Consider the following 16595-nt stretch of genomic DNA (forward strand, 5'->3'; position numbering starts at 1 on the left):
AACCCGCAGACGACGCTTTTTCGCTGAAGGGCGGCAGTGGCGCCATCTGTTTGCGGTAGCGCAAAGCGTCACGACAAGGCCGTCGAGGAGAGCGTTGCAAGGAGCGCGGGCCGTTTGAATATGCCGTTCCTGTCGTTTCGTCTGCTTCTACTGAAGCGCTTGCAACATTTTCGACTAATTAAGCGGAAAAATATATGAACAAATGATTTAACGAGGTTTTACCTTTTAAAGAATATTGTTTGCAATGCTCGCCTCGGCGGCCTTGTCGTGACGCTTTGCGCTACCGCAAACAGATGGCGCCACTGCCGCCCTTCAGCGAAAAAGCGTCGTCTGCGGGTTTTGGTTGCCGATCTCTCGTAGACGCTTACGTTTTCGCATCATGTGCGCCTGAACTAAGTAAGTACCATTGTCAAACTTGCTACGATACAAAAGTTACCATAATACGCAAGCTCTGTGTGCAGTTTCACCGCAAATGAGCCAGCGGTTGAGGCGGTGAAATTTTTGAATGTGTCAGCGATAAAAACGCACAATACTGTATATCCTGGCCTAACAGAGCTAGACCATCAGCAATTTTTCTGAACTGCCTTGTACCTTGTCTCCCGTCCCTAATAAACGATTTCCGTTAAGTAGTTTGAAGTTGACTGGCACAGCCGGGAATGTTTCGCCGGGCAAGCATGCGAATACACAAGTGCTGTCGTGTACGATCACCGACCATCGTGCCATCATAGCTTTTCATCGACCGTGGCGATCACCTGACAAGCCTTAACAGGCTCCTTCAAAGGTTAACTAGCACTTGAAGCGGCACTTGGAGTTCCTCTGCTGCTCTGCGCTTGTAAATCGAAGCGCGTCCAAAACAAAACCACGGGGCACGCAAAGCTCATACACGCGAAGCGCCATAACAAATCGAAACTCTCCTGACCGCCTGTGGCGCCGCCAAGCATCCGTTTTCTTTGTTTCCAACATTCAGGTTGTTTTTTGCCTGCCTTCCTTGTGTGATAAAAGTGCACTATTTGTTTTAAAACAAAACTTACTTCAATATTGATCTGCGCAACCTACCTTTGTCAGCCTCAGAGATTCGCGATCGCAAGTAGGATGGAAAATTCCTCCAAGGTGGCGTCTCTTGTCCTATGGCGTCACCACGCTTGTACTTGCGAGATTGGCCTGTGGTGGCGATACCTGTATTTTGGTTCTTGGTATTTTCTGCCTTACAAGAGCTTTGTTTTCAGTAAGAGCGGCGTTTTTGTGATCAGGAACTGGTATTCTATCGATACAAGCCAACTTCAATTTCTCCTCAGTGTCCCTATAAGGCGGTCTTCGTGACGCTTTCTATGCTTTCTCCTGTTTTTGAAGCCACTGAGAAGCCAATGCTCCGTGAATGTTCTCTTTGTGCCCGCTGTATGCTAAACTACGCTGTATGGACGCCTTCGGGAAACTTCCATCGGAATTTTGATGCTCGCAGGCCGTCAGAATTTCCGACGCAGGCGTACGTGGGACGTTCGTTCGACCACCTTTTTTTTTGTACGGCACTGTTGGAGACATGTGCGCAGCTGCTACTCAGGATCTATCTCGATGTCCATCGGACATTCGGTAGCAGACGTCCTTCGTGCATTCTTCAGACAACTGCGGGTCACTGTTACGGTGCGTGTACTTTCCAGATGCAAAACTATTGAACTGCAACCGAAGATACTGACAGCGTTCTTTAAACCACTCTGCGGGCTGCACGAAACGGAGAACGAGCGCTTACAGCTGGCGCCAACACCAACCAGGAATGGCGGAATTTAAAGCTCGCCCTTCAGTTGTTCAAGCCATCGGCGGTGCTGCTCTAATGCACTTTCGGTTCAACCTGCAAACAAAATGCTTGTGTAACTTACCTCCATATTTATTTGGTGGGATATATTAAACGGGAAGACACTGAAGAGACAGCAGCTGCGAGATCTACATCGTTAAGCCCTCAGCTTGAATTCTTAAACGGAACGGTTCACTGGGTGGACCACTGGACTAGCCTCAAACATCGCACTGGCTGTCTTAACATGTGAAACACACAGCCTTGAACCACTGTGCTCATGGCGTACATACGTGAGTTGTCCACATACTGTTTCATGTCCAGCATTCTTAAATAAAAATATTGAATGTTAGAATATTGTAAGGTACTGTTATGTAAATATTGAAGGTAATGGTCTATTCCTCCGATACATGGCGAAATCGTCTCAATATAGCTAGCATAGGTTTCGGCCGGCAGCTGAGCTCGAGCACGAAGACGTCGCTCGGCGTGGAGTTTCTGCACGGCGGGAAAGTCAAAAATCAATCAATCAATCAATCAATCAATCAAAGTAGTTTTATTCAGACGAAGTACATGCGAATCATCTGGGCCCTTAGCCTACTCGGCTAGACTTGGGCCCACGCAGGAAGTGCGAAAAATAATTACAGCGAGACAACTCAGTATTATACACAGAATTCATGTACAGCAGTTATGCGACAGTTATATACAAAGAATAGTGAAATACTCAAGAAATTATACAATAGTTTGGAGGGCTAAAAAAAGAATGAATGCATCGAAGAAAAACACTGATTTATAGCAGAGTCGAATATTTCTGGCTTCAGAAATTTTTTTATCGGCGATTGACAACTGACCATTTTTAAGTTAGCAGGCAGTTGGTTCCAAGTAGCAGTGACATAGGCAATAGTTCTTTTACCATACACATAATTAAAAGCTGTAAGGCTAAAACGACAATTGAAAAAAATTCTAGTTGGACGAGATGGCTATACGAAAACAGATGATGATAGTGGGATGTTACGGTTTAGTATATGTATAACCACACAAGCTAGTTTGAAATCCCGCATAGCAAAGAAAGGTGTAATGTCTAGGTCACGAAAGAGCGGAGCGCATCTCTGTGTGTTTACTATGTGTTATACGAAGGGCTCTTTTTTGTAAAATTGCTATTTGATTTGAGAACTTGTTATACGTAAGTCCCCAGGACTCTACACAGTAAGTCATATTGTTTAAGAAAAGGCAATAATACAAAATTTTTAATGTGCGAAGCGAGAACTTTATACCTTTTATTAGGTCAAAGCAAGCCTGCCGCAATTTGCTGCTTACACGAATTATGTGAGGATTAAAATTCTAAGCTGAATCTAGAGTTACACCAAGATATATCTCTTGATTGACTCATTCGAGAGGGTTTGCGCCTATTCGTAACTCATTTAAACTATTTGAATTTTTATATGGACTGAAGAAGACAATGTTTTTAGTCTTTGAGGTGTGTATTGTTAATTTATTTTATAAAAACCACCGGAACATCAGAGAAAAATCACTATTAGCGTGCCTTTTGACCATATTAGGCTCATGACTAGAGAAGAGAAGGGTTGTATCATCAGCATACATAATAGTTTGGGCATAATTCAAAAATATCTGGCAGATCATTTATGTACAAAGAAAAAAGTAATGGTCCCAATACCGAGCCCTGAGGCACGCCGCACAGGATGGAATGAACGCTTGATACGGATGTGTCAATTTTTACACATTGCTTGCGGACAGAAGGATACCTTTCGAAAAACTGCTTTGCATGACCTCTGAATCCATACCGATAAATTTTGATAGTGGTATATCATGACTCAGAGTGTCAAACGCTTTTTTAATATCAATAAAAATGCCAACTACACAGCCTTTGTTATTTAACGCTTTGTCCATGAATTCACTTAAACACTGTACAGCGCTGGAAGTAGATCTGTTTTTCCTAAAACCGTGCTGGTTGTCTACTAGTACGTTACATTTATGTAGAAAATGGGTAAAACGTTTCTTAAATAACTTCTCAAATACTGTGTTCAGGGCACAAAGTATTGATATTGGTCGGTAGTTCTGGATGTCATCCTTATACTACCGGACTTTTGATATGGGGGCGACTTGCGCTATTTTAAATGCGTCCGGATATGTGGTCACGTACAAGGATGCATTAAGTAACTTTGCTAAATGCCCGCTCAGTTCCTCAATGTGCAGTTAAATAATGAGTAAAAGATCTTATCTTTACCTGGAGTTCTTCCTCCAGTCATTGTTTTAACAGTAGAAATGATTTTATCATGAGTAATGTCATCAAAAACAAAAAATTAAGTACAGGAGCTCGGAGGCTTCGCGTATACTTAGTTGTTTCGCAAGATCAAGTTGGACCTATATTACCAAAGTATTGACTAAAGTCTCCCACAAGACTTTCTGTGGTTCTAGTAGGTGGGATAATTTCCGGCAATATATGATCCTTCTCTCGAAGTGTATATGACTGAGTTAACTATTTTTCACATTTTGCGCCGAGCATATTGGTTGCTTTCTATAAGAGTTGTATGATACTTCTTTTTGGATTTTCTAATGCCAGAGCTTTATTTCTATGTATTTTATATTATATTTGATGGTATTCATTACCTTTGAACTGCTTGTGCTTTATACCATTTATCTTTAGTTCGCATAGCGGCAAAGACCTCAGTCGTTACCCAAAGACATATTGGGTCAGAATAATATTTTGCATCAATAATTCTTTCCTTAAAGCAAGATAAGATAACATTTATGAGGTGGTCGAATTCTTTATTAATATTCGTACTGTTCTCGATATTGATCTCTAGGGTGCGTATACGGGAAACTTAAGAGGTTGTGATCAACAGTTGTTTTCACGCGTTTCTTAATTTCCTTTTTGAAGGGGAGAGCACGATGCTAGAGAGAACACTGGAAAATGATCAGAAATATCAGCATCAATAACACGAGAGATAGACGGTGAGGTATCGAAATTGCATAATATATGGTCTTTGAGCGTCGCTGTGGAGGGGGTGACTCGAGTTGGTTGTGTTATTTGATTAAGAAACCCGTAAGACACAATCAGTTTCACATATGGTGTTGCATTGTCATTTAGAGAGTCAAGATTAATGTCTCCACATATTATAGCAGGATTATTCATAGAAGCGAAATGTTCTAGGGCAGGTTCATCTAGAAAAAGACTAATGTGTGAACTTGGGGAACGGTATAAAACACCTACAGTTAACTTGGAACTTAGTTCCAGGAATAAGAAATCATATGCTTCGGGAACCTGACATGTTAGTTTGGGACAATGCTTGAAAGAAACATTCAGCTCATCTTAAGCTAATCTTAAATGAGGACCAGGTTGAAAGGTCGGCTTCATGGTTAAGAAACCATAGGTTGCAATATCCGTGACGTAGAAGAGGACGTTGCTTAATTTAACGCAATCGTTTTACCCATTATAACTGCTGACGCACTCGTATTGGGCCAGCCAATCGTCAACGACCTGGTCGTCAGTGCCACTGAAGAAGGGATCGCTGTAGTGCCGAACGGACGCTCCAATGTGCATGTCACAGCGCCGTTCTCCACGTGCGGTAGTCTTGTCAGATGCCGCGCGTCGAGCAATCAGGCAGGTGCTGCAGCGGTATTGCTGATGTCACCCTGCAGGCATAACCGTCGATGGGTGAAGGATTGCCGCCGGTGTTTCCGAGCAGTCCCAGCAAAACCTGTACGAAGCAAAGCACGAAGTTTAGCATTGTGCTCCGGGCGATGCTGCCAAGCCCTCATGCCGGATGGCCAGGGACAGTGGTGCCTAGGACTAGGGGCACCAACCATGCTCAGCCTGGAAGACATCGGCAATCTTCGGGCAAGCAGCAAGACTCCTTTATTAGAGCAATAAAGTTTATTCACTCACTCACTCTCCAATTGATCTTTACCGTGTCCTAAATTCTGAGTACGGTTTAAAAAGGTGAAGCAACCTTAAACTTGCAGCTCTGAACAGTGGAGCACTAGCCAGAGCACTGCAATAACTGCAAAGGTTGCTTTCTAAACCGTGCTCAGATTTTAGGACGCGGTAAAGATCAATTGGAGAAGAAAATCTTGGAAGCCCATTAACTCGCGAAAAGCAGTAGTGACACGTGCATTAGCACACCTTCTGTTTATCTCTTGGACAAAAAGCGAACGTTCTTGAAACGATATTCAGTTTGCACAACAGTCTTTATGAGCTTTAGCTGTTTTTTTCATTTTCTCTTTTTTTCTTTTACTGGCTGATTGTTAGGTTATCATTGTTGTTTTTCTGCATTCTTTCAAGATTTCCACATGCGTGTTGTTGCTTAGTGATGGGACGTTTTTTCGTTGCTCGTTTTCATTCAGTTGTAAGTTTAGTTTGCTTTAAGGTGGTTTAACGCCCCAAAGGGTCTCTCAGGCTATGAGGAACGCCGTAGTGAAGGGCTCCAGAAATTTCGACAACCTGGGGTTCTTTCACATTTCACTGACATCGCATAGCACACGGGCTTCTAGAATTTTGCCTCCACCGAAATTCGACCGCCGCGGCCGGGATCAGGTCAGCAGCCGAGCACCATAACCACTGAGCCACCGCGGTGGCCAAAAAAAACTTCTATTCAAGAAAGCGCACCACGCAAGATGGCTTCCGCACACCTTCGCGCGAAACTGCGGGGGAAGCAGTCTTGTGGGACTGCGCTTTCTTGGGAGGCAGCTTTCTGGCTGGTGTGGAAAAGGTAGGGCACCGTAATGCTTTCGCTAGCGCAGAGATCTCGCATGGCCAAATCTTGGCATCACGGGCACGCGTCGTGTGCCGCGCATTGCCTCCCACAGATAAACACGTATGTACTACAATGTGCACCCGCTCGTTGACTTGGAGCTTAAACTCCGGGGCTGCAGTATCAACTAATGAGGCATCAAAACAAGCCTCATCACGGCGCAGAGATGGCTAGGTATCGGCGCCGCTCACATTGCCTGCGGCACATGGAAAGGCGCGTGGCGTACCTGCTCGTGGAGTTGGTAACTGGTATGCTGCAGATGGAACAGGGTCGGAGAGATGCACGGCTACTCTGCTGGGCACCTTCAAAGCGCTCGGAGCAGGATGGAAAGCAGAAATTTGATAAAAGCACAATAGTGGCCACTGTGGGATACCGTAACAGGAAAAAAAATACTAAAGTCCATTTCGAGTAGAATAACGTGAACTTGTTTCATGCTGTCTTCAGCAAACGTTATGCATAGTGTAGTGGCGCTAATAACCGTACTAAAAACGACTAACAACCAGAGGGCGCTACCCTTGTATATTGTTGCTGTGTGCATGTATGTAAAAGGCGCAATAGAGAGTCCCAAGCACTTCTTTGCGGGCGGAGATCGGAGCCTCGTCCTCCATCTCTTTACATGCCAGTAGTAGTAGTAGTAGTGGTTTATTAAAATAATAATAAAAAAGAATGAAAAACTTTTGTTAGCCCAGGCATCTGCCATCGATACTGAAGCACCTGAGCTGGGGCAGCGGAAATAAAGGTTAGCAGGCAGAATGAAGAAATGAAATAAAAGAGGTGAGGGGACAGCAAGAGAGGATAAAATAGGTAATATACAAAAACGATTTACATAATAATAAATATGTACAGGTTGCGGGCGTTATTAGTTAATGATGAAGCATTTACATGGTGTCAGAAGTGGTTTTCCCGTTTTCATTTCTACACGGCCTTGCCCCTGAACGACGCAGCAGGTAACAAGCCCGATGAGGAAGCCGACAAGCAAGGGTTTCTCAAAGAAGTCACAGCGGTCACTGCATTGAACTTGCGGTCGCCGACCCAGTTCGACTTTGGAAATCCAGCAACATATGGCAACGGTGCGTCAGCAGTTCGACGACTACTGTTTTGCATCCGGGGCTAAACGCAGCAAGTGACAAAGTTTGCGTTCGAACGCTGCTGTATTGCATGGGACCCAAGGCACGCGACACCTTATGCCCGTTGCATTGGTACAAGATGAAGACTTCACCAAGTACAGCGTCATCATCGGGAACTTGAACGGATATTTTGTACGTCCTACCAACGAGCTGTACGAGAGCGCCCGGTTCCACCGGTGCGTTCAACAGGCGGGTGAGTCAGCGGATGCGTTTTTCACTTCTCTTGGGAAGATGGTGAAGCGCTGCAACCATTCTTCGCAGCACATGGAAGAGCGGCTGGTCTGTGACCGCTTTCTCTTTGGATTTAGAGACGCCAAGCTGTCGGATAAGCTATGCAGCAACCAGAAGCTTACACTCGAACAGGCGCTTCTTTCGGCGTGTGGGCCAGCAGCGATAACAGAACCATGTGTGATAAACAACGATGCAGCGAAGGTTTGCATGGAAACACCCATAACAGCACGTGAGAAATGCTGCTACCACGGCCACAAGATTTGTTTCCTCAGCTAGGGTGTCCGATATGTAAACACGAGGACATTGAAGCCGACATACATCACTTACTGTGAGACTGCCCAGCTCAAGCCTACAAGGATCCGGCACCTGATGGTAGCAGGTCTTTCACCAAACAACCCTGCTTCATACATTACCTGGACGCAGGAACCGTACCATCGTTCCCTACTGGACTTCATCAAATCAGCTAACCTTTTTCCATTCATTTAATCTCTACTGCATCATTCATCACATTTTCGCCCATCATTGATGCCCTGGAGCAATAAATTTCGCTTTAAAAAAAGTTCACCCTCGAACCTCGCTGGCTGGATTCTGCGGATGCTCTCCTCATCCATGCTCAGAACGCCCAGCATACCGTGAAAGCTGCAATAAGTGCGAAAAAAAGCTCCCTTCGCAGCGGTTTGCCGTTCGTGCACGAAGTTGTCGGCCAATTGAGCTGAGTACTGTTGGTTCGAGCGGCAGCATTCGGGTGAAGTTCGTGAACGTCAAGGTGGACGGAATGCCCCTTCACTTTAAAGTCGACAGCGGCGCTGAAGTAACAGTTGTCCCCAGTAGGTTTTCTTGGATTCCAGCGCATCTTGAGGCATCAGGAGAGCTAACAGGGCCATCGGGGCAACCCTTGAACAACCTCAAAATGTTCATCGCCTGCTTGGAGTGGAAGAACAAACGCGTAAGGCAAAAGCTGTACAGTACATCATTCGCTCACAGGTCGTTCCACTTCTGGGGTTCCCTGAAATTCAAGAAATTGGTGCTAAGTTTGTAGACACTGTTGACTACACAGAACGCAGAAACGCAGCATCGAACAAGTGTTTTGTGGCTTGGGCGTACTTCGTCACGCTTATACCATTCGCCTAAAGCCGGACGTCGACCATTACTCATTGATAGTACCTAGGAGGCTGGCCCTCCCATTGCAAAACGTCGTAAAGACGGAACTGGACAAGATCGAGGCTGAGGGCGTAATTCGGCGGGTAACAAGACGTGGTACACCGTGGTGCGCAGGAATGGTCGTTATACCTAAGGCGTCGGGCTCTTACCGCATCTGCTTCGACCTTACCAAGCTCAACAAGGTTGTTCTGCGCGAGCGTCACATTTTGCTGTCCGTTGACCAAATTCTGGTACTTCTTGGGGACGCGCAAGTGGTATCGAAGCTTGATGCAACATCGAGTTTTCATTAAGTGAAACTAGCAGAAGAGTCTCAAGAGTTGACGACCTTTTTCGCCATTTGGTCGCTATTGCTTCCGCAGGTTACCTTTCGGAATAACGTCGGTGCCAAAATACTTTCAGCGGCAGATGTGTAACATTCTGGAAGGCAAAAGCTGTACAGTACGTCGTTCCTCAGTGTGGTCATCAGCGATGCCGGTCTCTCGCCTGACCCAGAGAGGGTTACAGACGTCAAGTGCATGGAACCTCCGGTCGACGTTGGCGGGGTACGCAGACTTCTAGGAATGGTTAACCACATGGGAAGGTTTCTACCGTATCTGTCCGAGGTTACAGCACCCATCCGCGAACTGCTAAAAAAGCAAAGCGAGTGGACGTGGGGACCGAGCCAGCAGGAAGCATTCCTTGCTGAAAGTTACAATGTTCGCATGGCCACCTATCATCCGCTACGCCCAACCGTGATATCTGAAGATTCTATAGCTCATTTGGCCTGGGCGCTCTTTTGATACAAGACCAACCTACTGGTGAGCGACGACCCGTTGCCTACGCGTTGCATTCACTCACGCCAACTGAGCAACGATATAGCCAGAGAGAAAAAGAGCCGTTGGCGGTTGCTTGGCTGTCAAGCGCTTTGATGAGTATGTTCGGAGCTTACATTTCGTCGTGCAAACTGACCACTTCACTTCACTTCACTTTATTCACCTTAAAGACCCCCTTCAGGGGGTATTACATAAGGGGTGGGTTAACATATTCATCAACAAGTACAAGTCATTTCTTGAAATAATTGCCTACAGTATCTGAAAATACAGACGGGTGCGTGATGGCAGCGATATCGGTGGGGATGGCATTCCAGTCCACAACAGTTAGGGGAAAAAATGAGCCTGAAAAAGTTGCAGTACGGGACAACACAGGGCAGGCAATCTGAAACGAATGGGCAGTGTGGTGAGATATGCGGTTCGGATGAATAATGTAGGGTGGTTGACTTAGAGAGCTATGGAAAAATTTGTAGAGCAAACAGAGGCTGGCAATGCGGTGGCGGTCTGCGAGGCTTTCAAGACCGGAAGGTGTTTGGGCCCAGGCCCTATATCCCAGGTCCTCACAAATTTAGGTGGAGCTCCTATTCCAGAGCCCAATGGCGTCTAGTGCCGCTCGCGCCCTGGCGACCAAGATCCGTTGCGACTGCAGGTCATGGCAGCTGAGCAGCGCCGCCTCCCAGGCCCAAACACCTCCTTGTAAATAATAAATGTTTACCACTACCACCACCAAGACCAGAATTCTTCTTCAGAGCTGGAACGCTGGTGGTGTATGAATATGCAGAGTGAATGAAACGAGTGGCGCGGTTTTGAACTGATTCGAGTGCATTTGTTAGGTATGCATGGTGTGGGCTCCAGATGAGGCTGGCGTACTTTTATGTTTTAGTTTAGTTTATGGGGGTTTTGACGTCCCAAAGCGACTCCGGCTATGAGGAACGCCGTAGTGAACGGCTCCGGAAATTTCGACCACCTGGGGTTTTTTTATGTTCACTGATATCGCACAGCATACGGGCCTCTAGAATTTCGCCTTCATCGAAATTCGACCGCCGCGGCCGGGATGGAACCCGCGTCTTTCGGGCTGGCAGCCGAGCGCCATAACCACTTAGCCACCGCGGCGGCTTGGGGTTGGCGTACTCAAGTTTGGGTCTGATGAGGGTTTTATAGGCGAGAAGCTTCACGTGTTGCGGAGCATGACGAAAATGACGTTTCATGAATCCTAGAGATCTCTTAGCAGATGATATGATAGTGGTAATGTGTGTTTGACAAGAAAGGTCGCTGCAGAGGGTAACACCAAGATAACTAAACGATTGAACGCTTTCGATAAACGAGTTAGCAACTGTATAGGAAAAAATAAGGGGGTTGTGTTGTCGATGAAAGGAAATGAGTTTGCATTTGTTAGCATTTAGCGTCATTAGCCAGAGGTCGCACCATTTATGGACGCTGTTAAGGTCGTTTTGAAGGGCCATTTGATCAGAAATGTTAGTGACAGTGCAATAGATTACGCAGTCATCAGCGAAGATACGAATTTTACATGACGCATGTGAAGCTAGATCATTAATATATATTAGAAATAAGAGTGGGCCGAGCACAGATCCCTGAGGGACGCCAGATTTAACAGGGAGAGCGCTTGAGCAGTGGCTGTTAATAGAAATGAACTGAGAGCGGTTAGCTAGAAATTCTTCAATCCATTGCAGGATATTAGGGTGTAAATTTAAAAGGGCGAGTTTTAATATTATGCACTGGTGAGGTGCCTTGTCAAATGCCTTCGCAAAATCTAAAAATAACGCATCGGTCTGCAGGTTGCGGTCAAGGTTAGCATGCACGTCATGAGTGAAGATTGCCAGTTGGGTTTCGCAGGAGAGCCCCCTAGGCATCGCCTCTACCCGGCCCCTGCAAAGGGACTGGGGAAAGCAAATGAACGCGTTCTACTCCCGATTATTCACGAACACAATGCTGTGCCCGGCAGTACTAAAACACTTCGATCCCGCGTTCAGTGGCAGGTGCAAACACTGTGGGGAGGTGGCCAACACCTACCACATGGTTTGGGCTTGCCAGTGCAACTCAGCTCTCTCCCCCCACCCCAACCCTACCAGAGAGGAATGGGAGGCGGCCCTGCTTGGCTGTTCGGACCTTCAGTCCCAAAAGGCTTTGGTCAAGAGGGCTAAGCTGGCGGCTTCGACCAATGGGGTCCCGGAATAAGGACTCCACCCATTGCAGGGCTCTTTAAAGAGCCTCACCTCTTTCATTAAATAAAGGGTTTTCACCACCACCACCACCCCCTACGAAACCCGTGTTGAGCCGGATCAAGGAAGTTGTTTGAATCTAGAAAGTTTATGATATGGGAATAGATGACATGTTCCATGATTTTGCAAGGCATGCTGGTTAAGAAGATGGAACGATAATTTAGCGGAGAATCCTTTTTACCTGATTTGTGGGCCGGGATGACCCTCCCCACCTTCCAGTAGTCTGGTAAGGTTCCTGTCGACAGCAATTGCAAAAACAATAATGACAGATAAAAGGCAGAAATTTGTTTTGTGTTTTTCAGTACTTTTGAGTTCATTCCGTCCACTCCAGCGGCTGACGAAAGTTTAATTCTGTCGATAAGGTTTTCGATACCCTGCACTGTGATTTCGATGGGCGACATTGCTGGCAGTGGTACAGTAGGCGGAGTGGGCAATGGTGAGGCAGTTTCGTTTGTGAAAATAGATACAAACGCGCGGTTAAATATCTCGGCACATTCAGTGTCACAGGCATCCTCGCCTGCGGTATTCGTTAGAGCGATGGTGCGAGTTTCTTGCGGATTTATTATTTCCCAAAAAATTCTTGGGGTTATTCGTTAGGATTTTTGGTAGATCAGTTCGAAAAAATGCTTGTTTGGCGCAGCGAATTGCATTGTAATACGTATCCTTGGCCTGACAGTACCGATCCCATGCATCTGCGCCTGGGCCCCGTTTCACTGCACTATAAAGTCGTTTTTTTCTTCTTTCTAAACTCTTAAGATTGTGTGAAAACCACGGTTTTTGGCGGTTTGCTCGAAAACTGATAGAGGGAATAAATTTGTTTGTCAGTTCTTCGATCTTCTTTATGAAAATTGACCAGTTATCATTGACAGACCGGTGATGAAATGTGGATTGAAAATAAGGCAGGAATGCTTCTTGCTCGGTGTTAATTTCTTCGTAATTGCCTTTGTCGTACATACGTATAGTTTTCTTGAACGTTTGGCGGGATGTGGGGGAGAACTTGAATATGGCATGGATAACCTTATGAACACTGATTTCACGCAGGTAAGTAATCGATGATAAGCTTTCAGGTTTGTTGGTCAATATTAAGCCCAGAATATTTGAAGATCCGTGAGCGACGCGTGTCGGTTCGAGCACCATTTGCGTCAGGTTAAAATTTAAGCACACATCTACGAATTCTCTTGCTTCAGGGTTACCGGCGGTTAGTGGGCCTACGTTTTGCCAATCGATGCCAGGGTAGTTAAAATTGCCTAGGAGAACAATTTGCGCACTAGGGTGTTTTTTAGTAATTTGGACTAGTCCATCGTTCAGGTTAAGCGTGAATCCTGGGTTGCTGTTGGGGGCCCTGTACCAGACGTCAAGTAGGACTGTTTCCGGTGAAGCGCAACATTTTAACCACAATATTTCTAGATCTGAAGTAATGTTAACATGGGAGCATGATATCTGGTTGTTAATGGCAATAAGGGCACCTCCTCCGCGTGTGCCTTGATGATCATTGCGGTAGACGTTGAAATTTGGCAATTCATCTAGGATTTCATTATCTGCCACATCGCTTGTCAGCCACGTTTCAGTTAGGATTAATATGTTGCTGCCTGATGATGACCGGAGATTAGACAAGGCTTCGGTGTAGATTAGGTGTAGATTATAGAAAAAGAAAAATTAACTCGACGGGTAGCCTGCGGTTGTTTACGCGCGATCCGACAGCGACATGATTCCTATGCGATTTCTTTCATGGTCTGTGTGTCTTGGTCGAACATATAACGTTTTGGTCCCTTGTGCAGCGTTTTGTATAGAAGGGAAAAGGGTACTGACTTGGTTCTGGCGAAAGCGACAAGGTGTTTTCGGGCATTTCGGACGGGCCGAGAAAAATCTTCGCCGATACTGAAATTTGTATCTTTCACCTTTGGGCCATTCACAAGAATGACCTCTTCGGTTTTGAAAGCAGACATCTTCACTATTATTGGTTTTTGGCGGCCAATGCTGTGACGGCCAAGGCGGCGTGCGCGCTCTACGTCTTTAGGGTCGATTACGAGGTTCAAGCTACTACGGCAATGCTGGATTATTATTTTTTCTGATTGGTCATAGGATTCTTTCTCATTTGGGTCGGGAAGTCCATAGAATACTAGACTGTTTCTTCTTGAGCGGTTCTCGAGATCATCCAGACGTATGTTTATCTCGAAAAGCTGGTGGGCCGTTCTAGCAGTGTTTGTTTGGAGTGTTTCGATTTCTATTCGCAGGGTACTAATTACCTCAAATTGGGTTTCAAGATTCGCAATTCGTTCGCTTAGGCCAGATAATGTTTTATCTGTTGCTACTAGATGATTTTTCAGGCCTTTGACTTCAGAAATAAGTTTTGACTGACCAGCGCTCAACTTTTGCAGTTCGGCCAAAACAGCATCAGTATTAGGAGGACCTGGATTTGTTTCAACGTTGCCTGAGAGTAACAGTAAAGCACGAATCACATTGATAGATTATACAGCAAGGCAGAAGCAGCACTGTGGGCTCGGCAGCTACACCAGACAATAATTACTAGTTTTCTGAGCAAAAAGAGTATATGGACCACCGACCTGCATGACGAAGATAAGCGGATTAGCGGTCCGTGCAGTGGCACAGCCGCAGAGCCCACAGTGTGCCGAAGGTGGCTGTCGCTGTTTTGTAGCTGACGCAAACGGTGCTGTCGGTGACGATGGGGCCGCCGACGCCGCTTGTTTGGTCCAGTTTTCGAGAGGTGGCGTTTCCAGGGGCTCCCAAGTGTCGGTGGCGACCAGGTGACGAGCACAAAGTTCGCCTTCCTGGTGGGGCGTCCGGATGTCTGGAACGATGCCAGGTGGTCTGGCCGCCCAGACCGGCAGGAAAGCGAAGGTGATAATTTGAACAAAGACCTGCATGACGAAGATAAGCGGATTAGCGGTCCGTGCAGTGGCACAGCCGCAGAGCTCACCAGCCCCTCACAGCCTTGCTGGGCGATATGTATGTCATTTATTTTCCGCCAAGAATCCAGCGGATTCGAATCAAGCTAATGAGGTACCAGTACAAAATCTTGTATGTTCCATGGAAGCTACTAGTAATGGCGGATACTCTCGCAAGAGCTTCATTGCCACCGGCGTCAACAGCCACATGACTTCAGTTAGTATGCTTGACCAAGTACTGATTTCTGCTCTCTTAAGCGTACTAAGGAAAAGGCTGATGCCAATAATGCTTTTGCCCACATTGTAGCATTTCCGGGCGGAGCAACGACGAGGCGAGAGCGACAGGGCACAATTGCAACCCCAGAGCTCAACTTCTGCCTTTTTCCCCACAGTTTTTTGCTGCAACCATTGACTGTGGCCTTTGTCAGTTCAGATCTGTATCAAGTTATTCATAAAACAGTGCTACAGACACAGGACAGAGATAAAAAGGGCACACAATGTGCTGTGTGTCCTTTCCTTCTCTGTCCTGTGTCCATAGTGCTATTTTATGAATACCTATGCAAAATCGACTTGCCCAAACTGCTGGTCTTAAAACTCAAGGAGACAGTGTTAAAACATGGTACACTGCTACGGCATAGGAACTCTTCACACTCGCATCACAAGGAACACCTCACACATGTAACTTTGCAGTCTCGTCATTCAACAACTTATAATGTCACAGGCAAGCACCACTTCACACTGTCCACTCTGTCAGACCACACAAAGGCCTGGTAAAAATGCTGGTCATCAGTTTTTGCATAAGTCCAGACAAGTGAATAATGCCTGCTGCATTCTCTGTAGCAGTTACCTTTCAAAATTGATTCCAGTTAGTCCTAAAAACTTCTGTGGCCTTTAAACAGATTAAAAAAGGGCATGGGCTGACATGTAAAGAGCATGCACGTTGTGAGCTATGCCTGAGATAGTGCCACAGTTTTGTTCGGTGAAATGATGGGCAATCTCTGTGAGCCATAGTGCAATGTACTCTTTCTGTCCTCTCGTCTTGGGCTGATCACATGGTGTGGGTTTTCATGGTGACGTGTGCATTCCTGCAGCACAGGCTTGTGTTGCTGCACAAATTCTGGGAAGGCTTAATGCCAGTGCCTACACACTGTGAATCTTCATATCACTATTTTGCTGCAGCACTGTTTCAGCAGCATGCATAGCAGCGTGCGTGCACAGAGAAGGATGGCTCGATGAGGCAACCATTGTCCCTAATCAATGATCTATGTCAGTAAGCCACTTAGTGTCAGACATAAGCTGTCCAGCGCCGTCAGTGCAGTGAAGCAACTTGCTGATCATCCTGACATAGCCACCTATGTATTCGATGATTTTGCTGCTATTTTAAAGCCAAAGCTTTACTAGCCTAGTCAAGCCAAGGTCAACGGCACCTCAATTTCACCTTCAAATGGAAGAGTGGTGGAGGTGTGGCAGCCACGTGACATACCACGTCACTCTTCACCCAGCCGGGAGTTTTGGCACTGAGCAACCAGGAATGGCATCAAACAGAACCAGTGTTCCGCTGAACGCATC

At 46.1% G+C, this 16595-nt stretch overlaps 1 protein-coding gene across 10 annotated transcripts in view; it reads right to left on the minus strand.

Annotated features, from left to right (window-relative positions):
- Positions 1–2313: 2313 nt before the first annotated feature.
- Positions 2314–16595, minus strand: part of LOC144115640 (uncharacterized) — a 73049-nt gene continuing 58767 nt past the window's right edge. For 5 of the 10 annotated variants that reach the window (XM_077650072.1, XM_077650070.1, XM_077650073.1 and 2 more), the window contains 4 exons: positions 14685–14999; positions 12302–12355; positions 6779–6854; positions 2314–5499 (listed from right to left, as the gene is read on the minus strand). In XM_077650072.1, coding sequence (XP_077506198.1) covers positions 5399–5499; positions 6779–6854; positions 12302–12355; positions 14685–14999 — 546 coding nt within the window. In that variant the 3' untranslated portion in view covers positions 2314–5398. Of the gene's footprint in view, positions 10266–12301; positions 12356–14684; positions 15000–16595 lie in introns of all 10 variants that reach the window. The other 5 variants (XM_077650077.1, XM_077650078.1, XM_077650075.1 and 2 more) reach the window with 4 other exon arrangements.

The sequence above is a fragment of the Amblyomma americanum genome, chromosome 1 (genome assembly GCF_052857255.1).
Source record: "Amblyomma americanum isolate KBUSLIRL-KWMA chromosome 1, ASM5285725v1, whole genome shotgun sequence".
NCBI classification, from domain to species: domain Eukaryota; kingdom Metazoa; phylum Arthropoda; class Arachnida; order Ixodida; family Ixodidae; genus Amblyomma; species Amblyomma americanum.